Source organism: Pelodiscus sinensis, chromosome 4 (assembly GCF_049634645.1).
Source record: "Pelodiscus sinensis isolate JC-2024 chromosome 4, ASM4963464v1, whole genome shotgun sequence".
NCBI lineage: Eukaryota > Metazoa > Chordata > Testudines > Trionychidae > Pelodiscus > Pelodiscus sinensis.
In genome coordinates, this window is record NC_134714.1 from 49,999,461 (window position 1) to 50,018,930 (window position 19,470).

General features: G+C 42.4%; 1 protein-coding gene across 3 annotated transcripts in view; it reads right to left on the reverse strand.

Moving 5' to 3' along the window:
• Positions 1 to 923: 923 nt before the first annotated feature.
• Positions 924 to 19,470, reverse strand: part of AKAP6 (A-kinase anchoring protein 6) — a 384,054-nt gene continuing 365,507 nt past the window's right edge. For 2 of the 3 annotated variants that reach the window (XM_075926957.1, XM_075926955.1), the window contains 2 exons: positions 10,243 to 13,669; positions 924 to 2,146 (listed from right to left, as the gene is read on the reverse strand). In XM_075926957.1, coding sequence (XP_075783072.1) covers positions 10,283 to 13,669 — 3,387 coding nt within the window. In that variant the 3' untranslated portion in view covers positions 924 to 2,146; positions 10,243 to 10,282. The remainder of the gene's footprint in view (positions 2,147 to 10,242; positions 13,670 to 19,470) is intronic. The other variant, XM_075926956.1, reaches the window with a different exon arrangement.

Sequence of the window (19,470 nt, forward strand, 5' to 3'; positions counted from 1 at the left end):
TGCAACAATTGCAAAATTCTCCCAGGACTACTTAGTGGAGATAGGAGTCAAGACCTACATGTTTTTCTCACCATTATAAGTGGCAAGAAGTCCTTGGTAGCTTGAAACAGGAAAGTTTTCTTACCAGTTCCTTAACTACTACATGGACATGCCAATGAGCTATTTTAGGTCTTCTTCTAGATTCGCCTAGGTCACAGGCATTCTAAATAATTAATTAACAAAAACAATATTGAAGGATTTTGTTTGTTTAAAATTGTGTGTGTGCGCTTTATATAATTTTAATCAGATTATATATATATAATTTTAAACAGATAAAATAGAAAACAGCAGGCTAAGTTGTTTCTGGCCTCCATTTCTAAAAGAGATTTTTAGGAAAGAGTAATTTATGCAGAGCTACCATAGCATTCAGTATTGTTTTACCCACCCAATATTGTTTTAGAATAAGATAAAAATGTGTAAAATGTACATAATATAAATAATTGAAACAGCCCAACTCTAAAAGTGCTTCTATAAATATATATATGAAGCGCATCCAATGGAACTATGTAAATGTGTGAAATTTTAAGAAACAGAAAGTGTCCTCACATCCAACATTAAACTGTAAAAAATAAATAAAGGTTTAAGAAAAAGGTATACTTGCCCTTAGGGAACTGGTGTTACAATTTATTAGATTCACCATTCTGAGTATTTGTATTTCTAGGTGTGACCAGCAACATTTTGAAATTCCTTAGGGTACATCTACATAGTGGCGTTATTTTGGAATAACTGACGTTATTCTAAAATAACATAGGGTACATCTACACTGCAAGCAGTTATGTCGAAATAATGTCAAGCTGGAGGACTTCTTACTCTGACTCCTGCAACCCTCATTTTACAAGGAGTAAGGTGAAGTCGGAGAAGAGTGCTCTTCCTTCAACTTCTTGCTGTATAGACAGCGCCCCAAGTCAAATAGCTATTTTGACTTAAGCTACTCAATTGATATAGCTGAAGTTGCATAGCTTATTTTGGCTTTAGCCCTGCTGTGTAGACATGTCCTTAGTCTGCATGACCTTAACTTTGGAACCCTGTAGTCCAAACCTCCCGACTGATATGGAAACTCTATCTAGTCTATTATGAAATATTGCAAACAATATTTTGTCTCTATTTGGATGTAGTATTTGTTTCTTTGAATGCAGGTAAAACAGATAACCAATTTTGCTTTTTTTCCCCAATAAACAATGTTTATTATGCCAATTCTAATTACCATGCAATCTAATGGTTTTAAGGCTTATATTTTCAACATCACCAACATCACAAACATGAAAGCATTTTGTATTGTCATTATACATCAATGTTTGCACTTGGTTATACATATATACAGAAAATATTCACACATCTTAACCTTGCTATTTCCTCCTTTGAAACCAACATAATTTTATTCTGAAAGCAGCTTTTTAATAAATGGTATAAGAAATACAGCAAGGCACACTTTTTTAAAAAATGTTTTTCTCTTTACCACCTCAAGAAGCATAAAAACCCAAAATGTTGTACTTAATATTCAGTAGAATGTCAACAGTTCCTAATATACAACACCATGTAGTTGTTTCTTGAAGTGTTGCATAGATTACATTTTAAAATAAAATAAATGGCATTGATTTTAATTGCTTAACTTTTAGATGTATTGAATTAGGAGGACTAATGACTTTTTCTTTTGCTGCAATCAAATAAAATTGTCATTTTAAACACAAAATAGTTTCAACAAATATATGCATTTTACATATATATATTAATTTTGATACATGAAATAGGAGAGTACTGACTGGCACACTCTGTAAAGATGAATCAGACTGAACATGAATTTGTGCAATTGCAAAACTTTAAAGAATGTAACGAGTCGTACCAAAGCATTAAGTTTAGGAAAGGTAGGTAGTTAGAGGTAGCTTGGGAGGGGAATCCACATGAAAGCAAATGGCTTTGCTATACAAAATGATTACTGAATTAGGACCAGCGTATGTAGCCTGATGACAAAGCCACATGGACAAATCACATTTGGAAAGAAAATTTATCTTGGGAGTCTGTGTAATGCAAGGCAGTGAGTGATGCAATGGCATTGGAGGTCATCTCATGGTTAACAGGACGAACCTGCACCTGAACAGCAGCCAAGTTTCTAAAAGGAAATAGGAAAAAAAGTGAAAGTATGTTACATGAAATACAGTTTTATTTGCAAAACACAAGCTCCTCCAAAACAATGGAAGGTAGCCATTATACAATCATGTGCCAAACCCTTTAAATGCACAGACATACAGTATGTGAAGAGTGATTTTTAAATGCCTAGGTTCAAGTTACAGTAAAAAATGTCTCTGTATTGATGTAGAAAACATTGATTTTTTTAAGGACTTAGTTTCAAAAGAAACAAGGGAAATCATCAAGACTGACCTTTTCCCTGGATCTTATTCTCATACTTACCTGTGAACTTACCTTCAGTGCACTCAAAGGTGCTCCGATCAAAAATGAAATATAGATCTGCCACAGCCAAACAACAAAAAGGGATGCACAATATTTAACTGACACATGTAAATTTATGCAATGAGATTTTAATGTGTCTCAGAACTATTTGGACATTTTTGGTACCATACTATGGAATTTATATGTTCATACTGTGGAATTTATCTAGCTTGGAGTTTAGGGTTAAACTATTCATCAAAGAGCAGAGGCTTATGATGAGGATTATGAAGAAATAACTGTTGGAATACAGCTAAAAGATTAGTTCAAAGTACATCTCTTAGGCATTTTCTAGCAGGCACTCCAGACATGCATTATATGCCTTCCAAATTAAGCAGAAATATCTGGATCTATCCAGTTACTGTCTCCTTTGATCTTATTTGCTGTAACTGACCTCTCTGTTTCTTATAGAAAACTACATGAAAAAGTACAACGGTTTGTTTAGAAATCAGTGCAAAAATAACATTCATAATAATGAAGATATCCAATTTGTTCTTTAAAAACTTTGGTGTGAGTTTTAATCAGATCTACAGTGAGAAAAATCTCACTGTTGGATAATACTTGTACAGGCAGTCCCCGGGTTACGTACAAGATAGGGACTGTAGGTTTGTTCTTAAGTTGAATCTGTATGTAAGTCAGAACTGGCGTCAGCCGCTGCTGAAACTGATCAGTTTCAACCGGGGCTGAATCTGGATGCCAGTTCTGACTTACGTACAGATTCAACTTAAGAAACCCAGGCGTCCCCAAGTCAGCTGCTGCTGAAACTGATCAGTGGCTGATTCCAGGAAGCCTGGGGCAGAGCAACTCTGCCTTGGGCTTCCTGTAGTCAGCCGCTGGTCAGTTTCAGCAGCGGCTGACTTGGGGACGCCTGGGGCAGAGCAGCTGGGGTGCTGCTGGGTTGCTCCAGTAGCGCAGCTCCTCGGCACTACTGGAGCAACCCAGCAGCACCCCAGCTGCTCTGCCCCAGGCGTCCTGATTCAGCCGCTGCTGAAACTGACCAGCAGCGGCTGAATCAGGACGCCTGGGGCAGAGCAGCTGGGGTGCTGCCGGGTTGGTCCGGAGCGGCACTGTGGGAACAACCTGGCAGCCCCCAGCTGCTCTACCCCAGGGGTAGGCAAGAAAAGCCTGGTCTGCTGGGGGGGTCTGCTGCAGACCAGGGAGATGGGGAGCAAAGCCGCTGAGCACGCCCGCAGCAGGACAGCCCAGGCGTGCTTGGGCTGTCCCCCTGCGGGAGTGCTCCGCGGCTTTGCTCCTGTCCCCCTGGTCTGCTGGGGGGGTCCAGCAAAGCCGCTGGACCCCCCCCAGCAGACCAGGGACACCAGAGCAAAGCCGCCACCTGGGCGGCTTTGCTCGTTTGCCCGGGAGCAAAGCTGGCCAGGTGGCGGCTTTGCTCGGGTGTCCCTGGTCTGCTGGGGGGGGGGGGTCCAGTGGCTTTGCTGGACCCCCCCAGCAGACCAGGGGGACAGGAGAAAAGCTGCCCAGGCGGCGGGAGTCCCGCTGCCTGGGCGGCTTTGCTCCGGGGCAAACGAGCAAAGCCGCCCAGGCAGCGGGACTCCTGCCTCCTGGGCGGCTTTGCTCGGGTGTCCCTGGTCTGCTGGGGGGGGGGGTCCAGTGGCTCTGCTGGACCCCCCCAGCAGACCAGGGAGACCGGGAGAAGCATAAGTCGGATCCGCGTAAGTCGGGGACTGTCTGTATTACAAAATCAAAACATCCACCTATGATAATATGAAATAGCTATTTCTACCCTCTAGCTGTTATTAAGTTTTTAAATAAGTCCTCTGGTTAAATTTCCTGCTATACTGAAATAAAATATCACAACTACATTGAAAAAAGGTAAGAAACACTGCTGTTTCCAGTGCCCCATTAAATCCGCAAAGAGAAATGATAAGAAAAGGTTTAGATCACTCTTGCAGCTTGATTTTTTTTATATTTAAACTATTATATGTTAGTGTCTGTATTACAGTGGCCTTGTAAACTGTTTTTCCCCCTATAATACTAGTACTTCGCCTGTAGCTATCACATTCTATCCAAAAGCCAGGAGCTTTCCTTTGTACACAGACCAAGTGGGACAGGAGCAGCATAGCTAAGTATGGGAGCAGAGGCAATCTGGTGTTGGCATTTGGGTGTGTACTGAACGTATGTAAGACCTCAGGTGGTAAATCAGTATTAATTTGTGCTAATCTCATTACAGATATTGGACAACCAGCTGTGCAGAGGGGGTAGTATGGCACAGTGTTGTCTTTTGGCCCTCTAGTCATGCATGTAGGTTGCCCAAGGGTTCACAGCTGGGCTTAGCTGGTAAAGTGACACTCAGTGGAAGAAGGGGCATGTTATGGGACCAGCTAATGCTGATGCTGTATGCTGTGGAGACCTGTCACTGGTCCCTATGTATAAGTGGTGTGTATTTGGGGAAAACGATTTGGGAATGATTAAAGTGTGGAACTAAGGCTCAGAGCAAGGAAGGACTTGAGGCTGATCCTTGAACTTTTTCCAGGCATTAACATGATTTGGTCAGAAATGCTTCAGCACAAAGTCTGGTGGGAGCTGTGAGGCCATACCCCTTCTCCTAGGGTGGACAAGGCAAGCAGGAATATGACCAGGGAGGGACCATTTTCCATGGGACCATGAGAGGGCCCGTAATTCCATATTTTGGGATAGTACATGGGGCAGCAGACTTGTTCTAGAGGATGGGCTTCACCCATACAACTTAGGTGTGGTCATGTTTTTAACTGATATAAAATATGGCAATGGGTGTGGGATGGGATAAGGTGTGCGGAGGAGGTATCCAAGCTAATTGCTGATGCCTCTTTGTGGTGGATGTGCAGTGCAGGTACACTAGATAAATGGTTTGGAAAAGGACTTAAAAAGGGGACTCCTATAATTGGTACAGCAGGAAGCCAATCCCACATTCTTATAGCGCACCTTAACCCTCCTATGAGGGGTATGGAGAATAAGGTTCTGGCAATGGATTTGCTGGAGAGACTGGGATAGAAAAAGGGGAGGAGCTGGTAAAAGCCTCCCCCCAGTAATTATGGACTAAATATGGGATTTACCTGCACTGTACACTATTATCTGTCAAGCAGTCCCAGACTTCTAAAAATAAAGTTGCTTCTTGAATAAACCCATTTCAATGTCTCCTGTCCTTTAGGCATAGCCAGTCAATTCTGTGTTATAGCCACAGGATCATCCTTTTCTTTTAGGGTACGTCTAAACTACATGGCTCCGTTGACGGAGCCATGTAGATTTGTTTGTTTGGCAAAGGGAAATGAAGCCGCGATTTAAATAATCGCGGCTTTGTTTAAATTTACATGGCTGCCGTGCTGAGCCGACAAACAGCTAATCAGCTGTTTGTCGGCTCAGCGCGCTAGTCTGGACGCTCCCCTGTTGACATGAAAGCCTTTTATCGACCTCCCCGGTAAACCCCATCCTACGAGGAATAACGGGGAGGTCGATAAAGGGCTTTCAGGTCGGCGCGGGAGCGTCCAGACTAGCGCGCTGAGCCGACAAACAGCTGATCAGCTGTTTGTTGGCTCAGCGCAGCAGCCATGTAAATTTAAATGTAGCCGCGATTATTTAAATCGCGGCTTCATTTCCCTTTGCCGATCAACCTAATCTACATGGCTCCATCGATGGAGCAATGTAGTTTAGATACACCCTTAGATTCCTGCTGGCTACAGTCAGTTGCAGGATATTTCAACTCCTATTTCAGGATTGTGGGATAAAACCAGTTTATTTTTTCTTAACACTAAGTAATATTTTTCCTCAATTAATGTGAAATTTAAATGGCATGTTCACTAGAAAAGGAAGGAAATAACTTTTGTGACTTATTTGTGACCATAACAGATCACATACAGAAATCTAATGTATTTTCCAGAAAAGACTCTGGGAACATCACAGAAGGTCCTATAGTGTACTGATCCCCGCACACACTGAATATATGACTATGAATCCTGATCCCATTGGTGAGTCATGGGTCATAGTGACAGCAAAAGATTTCATGATCTCATATACTGAGAGGCTGTTCTTTCACAGTCACCTCTTTGAGAAACAAATTCAGCATCGCTTTTCTGAGCATCTCTGCTGCATATTGGCTCATATAGCAGAATAATCAGTTCTGATAGAGGTATTTTTGAAGCTGCTTATAGAATTGCAACTACTTTCCCTTAACGGTCAGTTTTACAGCAAACCAATAACAAGATTGCAATTTAGATACATTTGGCAGAAAGTATATTTCCTCCACTATAGCGTTTTCCTCTTCTACAGGCAAGGCAAACAGCCTGAAAGAGGTGAAATTAGCCACCCTACATTAGTAAGGATACCTTTTGTCACCTTTGCATTCTGAGTATATTTTTAGGGTCTATCTATACCATAGATTATTTTTCTCTTAGTATTGCAGCTACACTTGGAATTACACATTTTAATGAGCTTACAGCACAGGTGCAACAGGAAAAAAATAATGGTGTTTGCCATTTATCTTTCAAATTAAATAATGTGTTTTTAAATAGTAACTTTTTTCATAATATACTTATGGGAACAACATTTATCTGTCACATTTTAAAAGATGTATTAGTAATAAATGTAAATTACCTTTAGAAAATCAGTAATTAGGCTCATCAAAAAATAAACAATCTGCCACCAAAAAGATAATCTTTAGCATAGTTAAGTATAATAACTGTTATTTGAATAAGTTAACAAATTAGGATAGATTGCTTCTGTAATTCATTCCCCATAGCACGAGAGATGAAGTTACAGAACCAAGCTCTTACTGGGGGAAGGGAATTCAGACATTAGTGAAAACACAGATCTCATATGTAGCAGCAGGGATTTTCATTTTTTTTACCTGCTTGAGGTACATTCCTAGTGGGGCAGATAGGAATAAGAAGATCTTTGTGTAATTGAAAAAAATACTTTATAACATTTAATGAACAATAAATAGCTTCTTAAATAAAGAGTTGCAAGGCTTTTATTATTAAAAAAAGCTTGCAACCTTAAGGCAAAATAAAAATCATACAGTCACTCCATTAAACTATTATGTGCATTTTCAGCATTTCCTTTCACTGGATTGCATGTGGATTTGTAAATATCTCTATTCTTTATACAGTACTTAATTCTGGTCCTCAGGCCTGATGAACTCTCTATTGCCATAACCTAGTATTTATGAAAACACAACCTGCTACCACCAAAGGTGAAAGTATGGATGACGCACCCTGGTGCAAAGCTGTTGGTAGCCAATCGGCTACTACATGGGCATTCTCGTCAGTTGTGCCAAGGTGTTGCAGCCAATCAGTTCTCACCACCTGGCCAATAAGCTCTTTGTTGTGAACACTTTATAATCAGTCTGGTCAGAACTCAGCTTTTTTTGCAGCATTCAATGGCTACAGTTCCCAGCCTGGCTCTGACTGGAGGCACATGAGCTTCTTCCAGGGAGAGGGAGCCAAACTGGGGACACAGCCAGTTTCTCAGATGGCTGCAGGGGATGTATGGGCAGGGGGTGGGGGCAGAGGGCTTCTTGGCTGTCCACAGAGGGCTGGGGCTGAGGGGAGCCGGGTGGGCAGCTAAGCAGATTTTGGCACCCATCTTTGGCACGATGACTGCAAAATTCCAATTCCTTCAACCCTGAAACCATTCTGAACACCCAAGCCAGCTCAGTAGCTTATGGCTCTCTATCCCCACAGGCTTGCTGGATTATAGTTTAACTTTTGGGAACCATATTACATTAAAGCAAGGAACATAATTTACTTTCTAAAGCATCTCCCCCTCCCACACACTTTTTACCCATACAGAACAAGAGATAGAGCAGGCATAACAAAGCTTCTAAACACAGTCCCCTTTGTACACACTCCAAGCTCCTATCCTGAGCCTCCCCACACATCTCTTGCCCTGAGCCCACCACACATCTCAACCATGAGCTTCCCCATACATACCTCTGCCCCAATCTCTTTCCCTGGGTCCCCTGCACTCAACCCTACAGTTAATTTTTTACATGGTACTGTCAGATTGCAGCTACCCCAAATTTCTGTCCTGAGTGCCTCAGGACAATTTGTGATCTACCATAACCCCCGTATTCTTATTTTTATTTAATTTAATCTTGTTGAATTGAGACCAATATTCCAATCTGTCAAGGTTATTTTAAATTATAATCCTATCCTTCAAAGTGCTAGCAACCCCTCTAATGCCTGGTATTATCTGAAAATTTTGCAAATCTCCTGTCCACTATCCAAGCCATTAATGAAAATATTGAATTATATAGGACCCAAGATTGAGCCCTGCATAACTCTACAGGATGAGCCTCTAGTCCAGCACCCTCAGGATGTAACTGGTGCCAAGCTAGAGAATTTGCTGGACCACTAGAGGTCAACCATGGACCAGGGGCTCAAAAGCTATCCTCAAGGTCTCAGTCGCCAATCCCTCAGTTGCCTGCCCCATGTCCCAGCCTCCGGCCCATCTGCTACCACCCAGGATCTTCACTGCTGACTCCTGACCCCATCTGCTCCTGACTGCAGTCCAAGGTTCTGCAGCTGCCCTTGGCTGTGTCCTCTACCAGGGTCAGTGAGAGCCAGGGACAGAGGTAATGGACATGTGAGACTGTGTCAGATAATTGTTGCCATAACGAGAAAGCCAACCCCCTTTAACCCACAGCTGGGCTGAGTGTGGCATAGCTGCAGCTATGATGGCTGTAAATTGCTGGAAGATCCCTTTGCACTAAGGTGATTTGTAAATAGCCACTGCTGGCTCTATGTAGGCTCTATAGCTACTTTGAATATGCTGTGCTACTTTGAATAGGCAGCTGTGCATATGCTGTTTTCTATTTCTGTTTTTCTGGCTAAATATTTATTTTCATTAGAGATTTATGTGAGCCAGAAAACAGATGTGAACCCCTTCAAACTCTGGTAAAGATCGAAGCCAAACTTCTCATCTTAGGCTCATCTCTATTACCTATGTTCCAAAATACACATCACAAAATATACCAAAAAGGAGCAATTAATATTGCTACTGTAACCTTTATTTTTCATCTTCCTTTACCTTTCATGTCTTTATGTCCAACCTTAGTCCAGCACCCCTTATTAGCATGGTAAAATTTTCTTATTTTGGCAACACTAATCATTTAAGATGTCATTCCTTTTTCTTCCTCACTGCTTAACAGGTTTAAATCCAGAATCGCAGGATAGAGGCATTAGCAGATAAATCAACACCTCTCCATTTAATCTGGGTAGCCACTCTTGAAGGGGGTTTGTTTTCACAAGGCTATTTGCAAACACAGTACATTTTTGATGGTTTCATGGGATACCCAAAACTTTTGGAAAATCAGAAATTTGGCAAACAGAGGGTCTCTGATATTAGCAGACCAGCCCACTCTGGAGAAGAGAGGGGAAAAGTAGGGGGAGGGTGGAGTGTGTCTGGGTCCAGACAGCTTCTCCACAGCTAGACATCTCAGCAGCATAAGGGGGGAACGGAAGAGCTACCTGGGAATGTCAATCCTCTGGAATTTCCAAACTCAGCAGAACAGAAGTTTGATTCCAATGCATTTGGTATGTGCCAGAGGAGTGGAACTTCAGTCTGTGCAACAACCAGGGGCAAAACCAGTGTGTTGAAAGCATTAGTTGACCCGAGGCATGTAAACTGGGGTGGGATTGTGAACATAGCAAATATATATAAAGAAAGGTGCTATCATAAAACAAAAGCCCTAGATGGTGATTCATACCTATACATTATACAAACATATGAAAATTTATCATATACAAAGGCATACAAAGTACATACCTGTTTATGAGATAATGCATGTGTATGGAAGGGTTACATTCTATCTGTGCATATTTATGTGCCTCTCAGTGTGAAGATTCAGGAGTTTTTCTTCACAAGGAAGTGTTTTAGTGTCCTCGTGCAATACATCCTTATCTTTCCAGTGGTCTGGCTTTAATTGAACACCTACAACTGAAGTCTTTGCAGAAGCAGCAATACTTCCTTTAGACTTCCTAGTTCCAACTGACTTTTGTGTACTTTTTTTAGTGCTGAACTTAAGAGAGTTCATGTCCAAGCCTTCATTCTGGCTGTCCAAACTCAATGAGTCATCAATAATTTTTTTTAAAGTGTTTGATACCTTTTGGTTGGCAGGACTGGGCACATTTAGATCCATGTCATCACTTAAGCAAGAAAAGTTACTACATTGAGCAGAAGTTTTAGGTTCAACCAGTAATTCTAGAACTTTGTATGATGCCAGAGACCCTTCAGGGGTGGTGGTAGAGAAACATGGCTCTTGCTCAACTCGTTCTTCCTCAGGACAAGCTTCAAAAAAACATTCAATATTTTCTCTCTCATCTGCAAAGTCCAGGGGCACTGGAGTAGTGCTCTTTTCTTCTATGTACTTGGTTACCTCCCCACAGTCACTATCATGAGAAGAGAGAGAAAGATAAGAATAAAAATCCCCCTTTCTTAGTTGTATGGGCCGGTGAGAGTGTTCCATTACTTTTTCCTTGATCTGTGTTAATGAAGTAGGAGTGGCTGCTTCACCTTCAGGTTGTGACTTACTCTTCAAGGCTGTTGATGCCATGTCAATTATCTCCATCACAAAGTTGTGCACTGAGCAATCTTCCCCATTTCTTTTATCAAAAGCAACAGACTCACAGTTGCAACATGTGTCACTACTACTTGCTGAGGTGTTCTCTTCTGTTTCACTTGGCTTACAAGCCACACAGCCATCGGTAGGCTTTCCAGTAGTGTTTGTTCTGCTCTGTTGATCACTAGGTAAATATTTTAGTAAAGAAGTATCTTGTGTATCTACACCTCTCATTTCTGATGCAGACTCCATACAAAGCTTTCCAATGGGAGCATAAGCAATACAATGATCATCAGACTGAAGATGATTTTGACATTCCTGTAGAAGACTGATGGATATATTTGATGGTTCAAGAGTCTCCTTTCCACCCATATGTGAATCATCAGAACTATCTGTAAATGTTTCACAGATGCAACATTCATTTTCACCTCCCTTACTGTCAAGTAAGCCAAGATTTTTGGGAGGTGATTTTTGGGCGCTTCTAATAAACCCTTCCTTTTGACTGTCTGGAGCACTTTCAACATTTCCATTCTCCATGTCATCCACAAACTGATCTTTAGCAACCTGAAAACTATCCTTTATAGTCTGACATTTTGTCCCCAGTTCGTGACCTTGTGATATGTTTTTACTGTTGCCATTTTTTTCCGATAGCTTATATACCGAACCATTCAAAAGCATATCAGTGCTCAATGTATCTACTGCTTTTGATGTCTCATTGCTACGTAAGCCTTTACTGCACTGAATTCCATCACTGAGGTTGCATCTTCTCTTCTCCTTTGTCAAAGTAAATTTTGGTCTAATCCAAGTCTGGAGTTCATTCTTTATGTAATCAAGTCCTGAAATTAAATTGCACTCTTCATAAATATCTTCATCGGTCACAATACTGGAGTCATCATCTTCATCTTTGATGCCCAGCTCTTCTTCTGTCAAGGTCAGGGTAGAACTTGAAAGCAAATCACTGTCATCTTCATCATCAGTGCAAGCAGAAGTGCAGGAGACATTGACAATCATGCTGACGTTGACATCACTCTCATCGGCTACTGACCGATTAAGATGTTTCCTAAATGATGCATTTGAATCTGGCACTTTATTTCTATGCAATACAATGTCCTCAGAGCAAAGAGAAAGGTCCTCACTGCTGCTGAGTTCAGTGAGAGAAGTAGCTGAATCTTCATTGATTGAGGATGCAATATCTAGTGCGAACTGCCCAGCTAATGATATTTTGTGTGAGCTACTTTGGAGTGTGATATCAGAAATGCTGCGCTTTATCTTTTGCTCTAAAGGGCTCTGGATATTCTCTAAACGATTCAGGAGGTCCAAAGTCCTTTTGCTGAGTTCTCCAACAGAATCACTGCTTGCACTTATGTCTCCTGAGCCTTGATGACTAAAAAGATCTTCATTGCTTTTGTATGAAGTCAACCAGCTTTCCAAAGACGTGCTTCGCTGAAGACCATCACCAGCTTTAAAAATACTTGAGCCAAACAAATCACCTGAAACAGAAAGAGATTCTAATGAAGAGCTATGAGATAAAGGTGAAATCTGCTTTGCCTTCTGTGTATCAGTTAATTTCTTGGCATCCTCCATAGATGTGCAGGAAGTGGGATCTGATTCTCTGGAGACACTTGCCAAAGCAAGTTCATGCATAAACTCATTTGGTTGCATCTCTGTGGATTGATGTTCAGCTTTACAGGGTATTTTATCAAAATAAAAACCGTGAAGTAAAGTGCCCTCTGTAGATACTTTGTCAGTTTGTGATCGTTTCATTATCACTGGTAATTTGAGTTTGGCACCTTGGAGGTAAGAGTAATCATAAAATGTAAACACATCATGTTTTCCTTGTAATTCTTCTTCTAAACAAGCAGAGGTAGGTTGGGTAACACCACTGAGATCTCCCTCTTTTCCACTTCCACAGCATGCAGAAGTTGAGTGACAATTATTTGAAAGTGTCATATGGTCCTCTTCTTTTTGTTTAATTGTTTGTTTTATCACATCAACTATGTCACTCATGTGGGCTTCCATAGGCCCAATTTCAGGATTACTCTGGGTCCCTTCAATATCATTAATCAAAAAGATTTCAGAATTGTTTGAAATTTCTGTATCACCTTCACTGACTATTCCGCTTTCACTCTCAGAATGTCTGCTTATGTTTCCACTGTGGTACATATAATTGAAGGGTTTTGCCAAAGTGGTTCTGCCTATTAGGTCTGGCAGAGATTTGGTAGAGGAAAATGGAGAGTCCTTAAGACTTCTATTTAAAATATTAGACTGTGTTACGCTGGGGAAGTTTGAAGTCTTTTTTAAGAAAGGTGAATGTTTTTTTTCTGATAACTCGACATTGTGGAGGCTATAGACTTGGTAAATATGAGGGCTAGGAGAGGAAGTAATGCTGGAAAAATACAGAGGAGTTTCATGATCACTGAAATTTTCTTCTTGATTCAGGTCATTACTACTGCATTCTACTGGAGCAGATTTCGGTTTTAGATGATCCTGCTGCTTTTGTTCTTGATGAAGCTCATTTAATTCTTCATTAATGCTAATAAGCTTATGACTTATATCAGTTTCATCCCATTCCAATGCATCTTCATTTGGACCATTTAGGTCCATCAAACCAGGATCAATAACATTCAGGGACTCCTGTAAAAATTACAAAGATGAAAAATAATTATGTATTAAAAAACCTTCTAGAGAAACAGAATATATGTAATACTGAACATGCAAAAATTAAAGGTAGTAAAGGTCTTGTCACTATTACATAAATAGGAATTTTTGACATATGTTAAGTTTAAAATGGACAGGAAAGAGTGAAATAAATTACATATAAACATGGTCTCCATTTTGTGTACTTTTCCTGTATATACCAGAACACATTTGCTGTTTGAGTGAAAACCTGTGATACGAGATTTGGATTTCTCTCCAATAGAGATTGTTTCTAATAAATAAGAAGCTTCAAGTCTAATGGCTACAATGGATCCCATACAAATAATCTGTAGATAAAAATAACTGTTAGCATTTTATGACACTGGAAATGAAAGAAATTATCTGTTTATTCTACTTAAATGTAAGAGAGTCTAGATTCAAAGGAAACAGCTAATAAAGGATTTTAAACTTTTTATAACAGAAACTTTTATGCTGCTAATGGTATAACAACTAATCTAATACACACTGACAGTCATAAAACTTGCTTAGGTATGGAGTACATTCACTGTGATGAATTTTTATTAGAATTTCTGTTTATTCTTTGCTTGCTGATAAAGGCAGTACTAATGACTGGTTAGTATGACTAATGAATGCTAAATCCTCAGCGGTGAGAACAATCAATCAGTCTAATCAAATACAACATTCATTTCAAATATTGTCTGTGCTGACACTGTACTCTGGGAAAGTGCTAATAAATAACTGAGCTAGACTTTTTTTAAAGACTTCTGTCACTTTCCAGTAATATTTGTAAGTATGTATATACAACACTTAAAGCTAATCTCAAGAATACTTTCCTCTAGAAATAAACAGACCTGTGTGAAAGAAAACATGATGTCAGCACATTCAGAAAGCAACACAAAGCCAGAGCACACCAGTTCAGTCCCAACCTGAAACTTTCAAAACAAAACCTAACATGATGCACAGGTCTTGGGCTGGCTCTCTGGACACAAGTGAATTGCACCTTGTGGCATCTTTCTCTTCATTTTCCTCTCCATGTCCATGTAATCTTGCAAGGGTACATTACAATTTAGGGAAGTCTTTTGACTCATTTGTGAGGTAGGCTTAGTATCAATCATTGATGGGGATATTTGAAAGAGAAATCAATTACTCAAGACCTTAAATATAGCACTGATTTTCATGACGCCTTAGCTCAAGATTTGTCAGGATGTTGTCTGAATCTGTATGTGTCAAAGGTAGAACACAACTGAAGAAACTGCTAAGAAAGCTGAATGCTTTCTTCAGTGGCATTCATCTGAAGGCATTTTACTGACAGGTTTGTTTGTTTGTTTCAAACCAGCCTTACAGCTGAGCATTTTTACATTTAGACGATGGCCCACATCCTTGACTGATCCAGCCCCTTTGCTCTGTTCCTGAGATGCAAAGTGCCTGCAAGAGGCCACCACGCTAGCATAGGGTATGTCTACCCTACCACCCTAGTTCGAACTACCTACTCCGTTCCACGTGTAGCCGCGCGCACGGAGTCCGAACTAGCGGGGATTTAAAAATGGCGGCACCCGGCAAGATGCAAATGAAGTCCAGGATATTTAAATCCCAGGCTTCATTTGCAACTTCGATTGACTACATTAACCACCCTAGTTCGAACTAGGGTGGTAGTGCAGACATACCCATAGCTATCTAGCCCTATGTTAGCTACTCCCTTGGTCTCTTTGGCACAGAGTGTTATTATGCTTTGCAATCCTTAGTTGTTTAATGTCTCTTACTTATATGTGGGTTCCCTCTTCTGATATGTGGTACAGTCTCTCTTCTTTCAAATCTATCCAGAAAAGATATTTCTTCAACAAAAATGTTCTTGGGGCAAGACTGCTTTTGTATATGCACGTACACAGGCCTGCCAACAGAGGGGCAATGCGGGCAGTTGCCTTGGGGCCCGGTGATTCAATGGTAGCAGTGGTGGCTGAAGTCTTGGGCCTTTTCAATTGCCACTGGAGCGCCGTCCCACACAGTCTGTGTGGCTTTGAGGGCTGGACGGGGAGCATCGTACTCAGGGGGCATGGAAGGCTGGTTGCCCCCGCCCCAGCCCTTCCATCCTAGGCCCTCCCCTTTCTGGGGAAGAGAGCCAACCTCCCCCCACACCTTGCCCATGGGCCTGCGGAGGCTGTTGGCTCCCAATTTGTACAGAGCTAATCATGTGCTCAAACCACAATGTAGGCCACAGCTGATTTAGAAAGATACTGAAATTAGAATCAGTAAGAAGTCTGGGGGGTTGTCATTATTGAACACTAGAAAGAATTATTACAGTACTCTTTTTCTATGATAGTTTGGGGTGTGGTCCCTTATATACGGCTCACTAGATTAGAAATCCCAGCTGAAACCCCTTTGCTGGATACAGGCAGTCCCCGGGTTACGTACAAGATAGGGACTGTAGGTTTGTTCTTAAGTTCAATCTGTACGTAAGTCGGAACTGGCGTCCAGATTCAGCTGCTGCTGAAACTGACCGCCAGTTCTGACTTACATACAGATTCAGCTTAAGAACCCCAGGCTTCCCCAAGTCAGCTGCTGCTGAAACTGATCAGCAGCTGGTTCCAGGAAGCCTGGGGCAGAGCAACTCTGCCTCTGGCTTCCTGTAGTCAGCGCTGGTCAGTTTCAGCAGCGGCTGACTTGGGGACGCCTGGGGCAGAGCAGCTGGGGTGCTGCTGGGTTGCTCCAGTAGCACCGCTCCTCGGCGCTACTGGAGCAACCCAGCAGCACCCCAGCTGCTCTGCCCCAGGCGTCCTGATTCAGCCACTGCTGAAACTGACTAGCAGCGGCTGAATCAGGACCTGGGGCAGAGCAGCTGGGGTGCTGCCGGGTTGGTCCAGTAGTGCCCAGAGCGGGCGCTGCAGGACCAATGCGCAGCGCCCCAGCTGCTCTGCTCCAGGGTCCAAAACAAAAGCCTGGTCTGCTGGGGGGGGCACACTAGCCGCGCCCCCCCCCCCCCAGCAGACCAGGGACACGGGAGCAGAGCCGCAGTGGCAGGGGGGTGCCGCGCCTCTGAGGCTTTGCTCTGGCAAAGCCTCAGAGGCGCGGGACCCCCCGCGGCTGCGGCTTCAGTCCCGGTGCCTGTGGTCTGCTGGGGAGGGTCCCCAGCAGACCACAGCCACCGCGACTGAAGCGGCAGCAGCAGGCGGGTTCCCCCGCTTCTGAGGCTTTGCCAAAGCAAAGCCTCAGAAGCGCGGGGAACCGCAGCTGCTGCCGCTTCAGTCCCTGTGCCTGTGGTCTGCTGGGGACCATCCCCAGCAGACCACAGGCACCGCGACTGAAGCGGCAGCAGCGGCGGGTTCCCGCGCTTCTGAGGCTTTGCTCTGGCAAAGCCTCAGAAGCGCGGGAACCCGCCCGGTGCCCCTGGTCTGCTGGAGACGGTCTCCAGCAGACCAGGGGCACCGGAGCAGCTTACGAACGGGGCTTTCTCGCCCCGGAGCTCGCAGGTAGCAATCCGCTACCTCGACCTCCGGGGCGAGAAAGCCCTGTTCGTAAGTGCGGATCCGACATAAGTCGGATCCGCGTAAGTCGGGGACTGCCTGTATATGTAGATGAAAGCTTTATCATATATCCCCTTGCAAAGCAGAATGCCTTTCTGGGATTTACCAGCAAGAAGTGGGGGATGTAAAATGTACCAGCTCTGATGGTTATTACTTTTGGTCACTACTAATCTGGGCCAGTTTCCAACCATTAACCTGTAGGTAAAAATAACATATATCTATTTACCAATCCTCTGAGCATCCAGTGCCACAGGTAGATCACAAGGATTAAATAAAGACTAGTGTAAAACATATTTACTAAAGTATCAGAGGGGTAGCCGTGTTAGTCTGAATCTGCAAAAGTGACAAGGAGTCCTGTGGCACCTTATAGATTAACAGATTTGTTAGAGCATAAGCTTTTGTGGGCAAAGACCCACTTCAACAGATGCATCTGACAAAGTGGGTCTTTTCCCATGAAAGCTTATGCTCCAATAAACATGTTTACTAAAGACAGTCTACTGGTTTTACCTATTTTTCTCTCTGGATTTTCTTATTACTCCAAACAACGCTGCACTTAGCATTCAGGATGCATTACTACAAAGAATCTCAGAAATCACATGATTTCTACTGCTTTAAGCTGCTGCCAACAGCAAGAAAGAAATCTGTGAAGGCAGGAAATCAGCAGCAGATTCCACAGATTTTATGTCCTGCAGAATCTGATTTTATTCCTCAGAACATATATTTGGCTATTCCTCAAAACATATATTGCAGGTTAGGAAGATAACCTTCCCACTATAAATTAGCTCTCTGCTGCCTTGTTTGTTCTGCAAGTCACACAGACTGAAACTATAAAACACACACAAAAGTGGGACCTCAGCCCATTCATCTTAACTGAGTGCTGTGCTACATCAAAGCCTACTTTTAATCATTTAAATGTATACACTTTTCGGAGTAAGTTTTTTCAAAAGCAGAAACACCCATCTCAAGTCACTGAAACATTATAATAAATCACTTCACATTGTGGGGCACAGAGGATATTTTCCCCCTCCTTTTTATAAAATCAGCAAGACTAGCTACTCAAACATCGGAAGGAGTTTGGATACCATGATATCAGTCTGGGAGAAGAGCAGCAGGGAAGGTGTATGGTTTATTGGAGTGTTTGAACAGTGTGGTACACCGCCTCACACTGTGTTTGCACTGATGATGCCAGTGGGGGAGGGGAGGGGCAACCAGGAATTTCAGAAGGTGTTGTGTAATGTTGAATGTGTTCTTGACATAGGCAGGATGCCAGCCCATCAGTTTTTTTAAAATTTTAATACATTAGATCTTATTGTGGATTTTTCAGTAGAATATCTGAAATTGCAGACAAGTTGGAACCTTCACTTCTAATCATAGAATCATAGGGTTGGAAGAGACTTCAGAAGGTCATTGAGACCAGAATCAATCCCAACTAAACCACCCCAGCCAGGACTTTGTAAAGCTAGGATTGAAAAGCCCCTAGGGATGGAGATTCCACCACTTCCCTAAGTAACACATTCCAGTGCTTCACCATCCTCCTAGTGAAATATGTTTTCCTATTATCCAACCTAGATCTCCCCTACTGTAACTTGACACCATTGCTCCTTGTTCTGTCATTTGTCACCACTCAACAGCTTTTCCACATCCTCTTGGGAACCCTCCTTAAGGCAGTTGAAGGCTGCTATCAAATTCTCCTCACTCTTCTCTTCTGTACGCTAAATAAGCCCAAATCCCACAGCCTCTTCTCATAACTCATGTGCCCTAGTCCTTTGCTGGACTCTCTCCAATGCATCAACACCCTTTCTGTAACAGGGGCCCCAGAATTGGCTACAATACTCCAGATGTGGCCTCACTAGTGCCAAATAAAGGGGAATAATCACTTCCCTAGAACTGCTAAAAATGGTCCTCCCAATGCAGCCTATTGGATACAAGGGCACACTTGTATGCATCTGACTTGTTGCAGCCGACGAAGTCGGTCTTTGCCCACAAAAGCTTATGTTATGTTAATCTTTTAGTCTATAAGGTGCCACAGGACTTTTTGTTGTTTATGCAGATATATTTGCTTTATATATCTCACCCTTTTAATAATCCTTAAAAAAACAGTCCAGCAGAGCTAGAGCTGATGTGTATTTGTGGAAATCCTATGACACCAGAGGATCTGGCCCAGTATTTTAGTTCTCATTTCAGTGCCCAGGCCAAATAATGGGCCGACTCCTGGAATAAGGGACTTTCCAGCAATGGGAGTTTGCCTGACCAAGGACA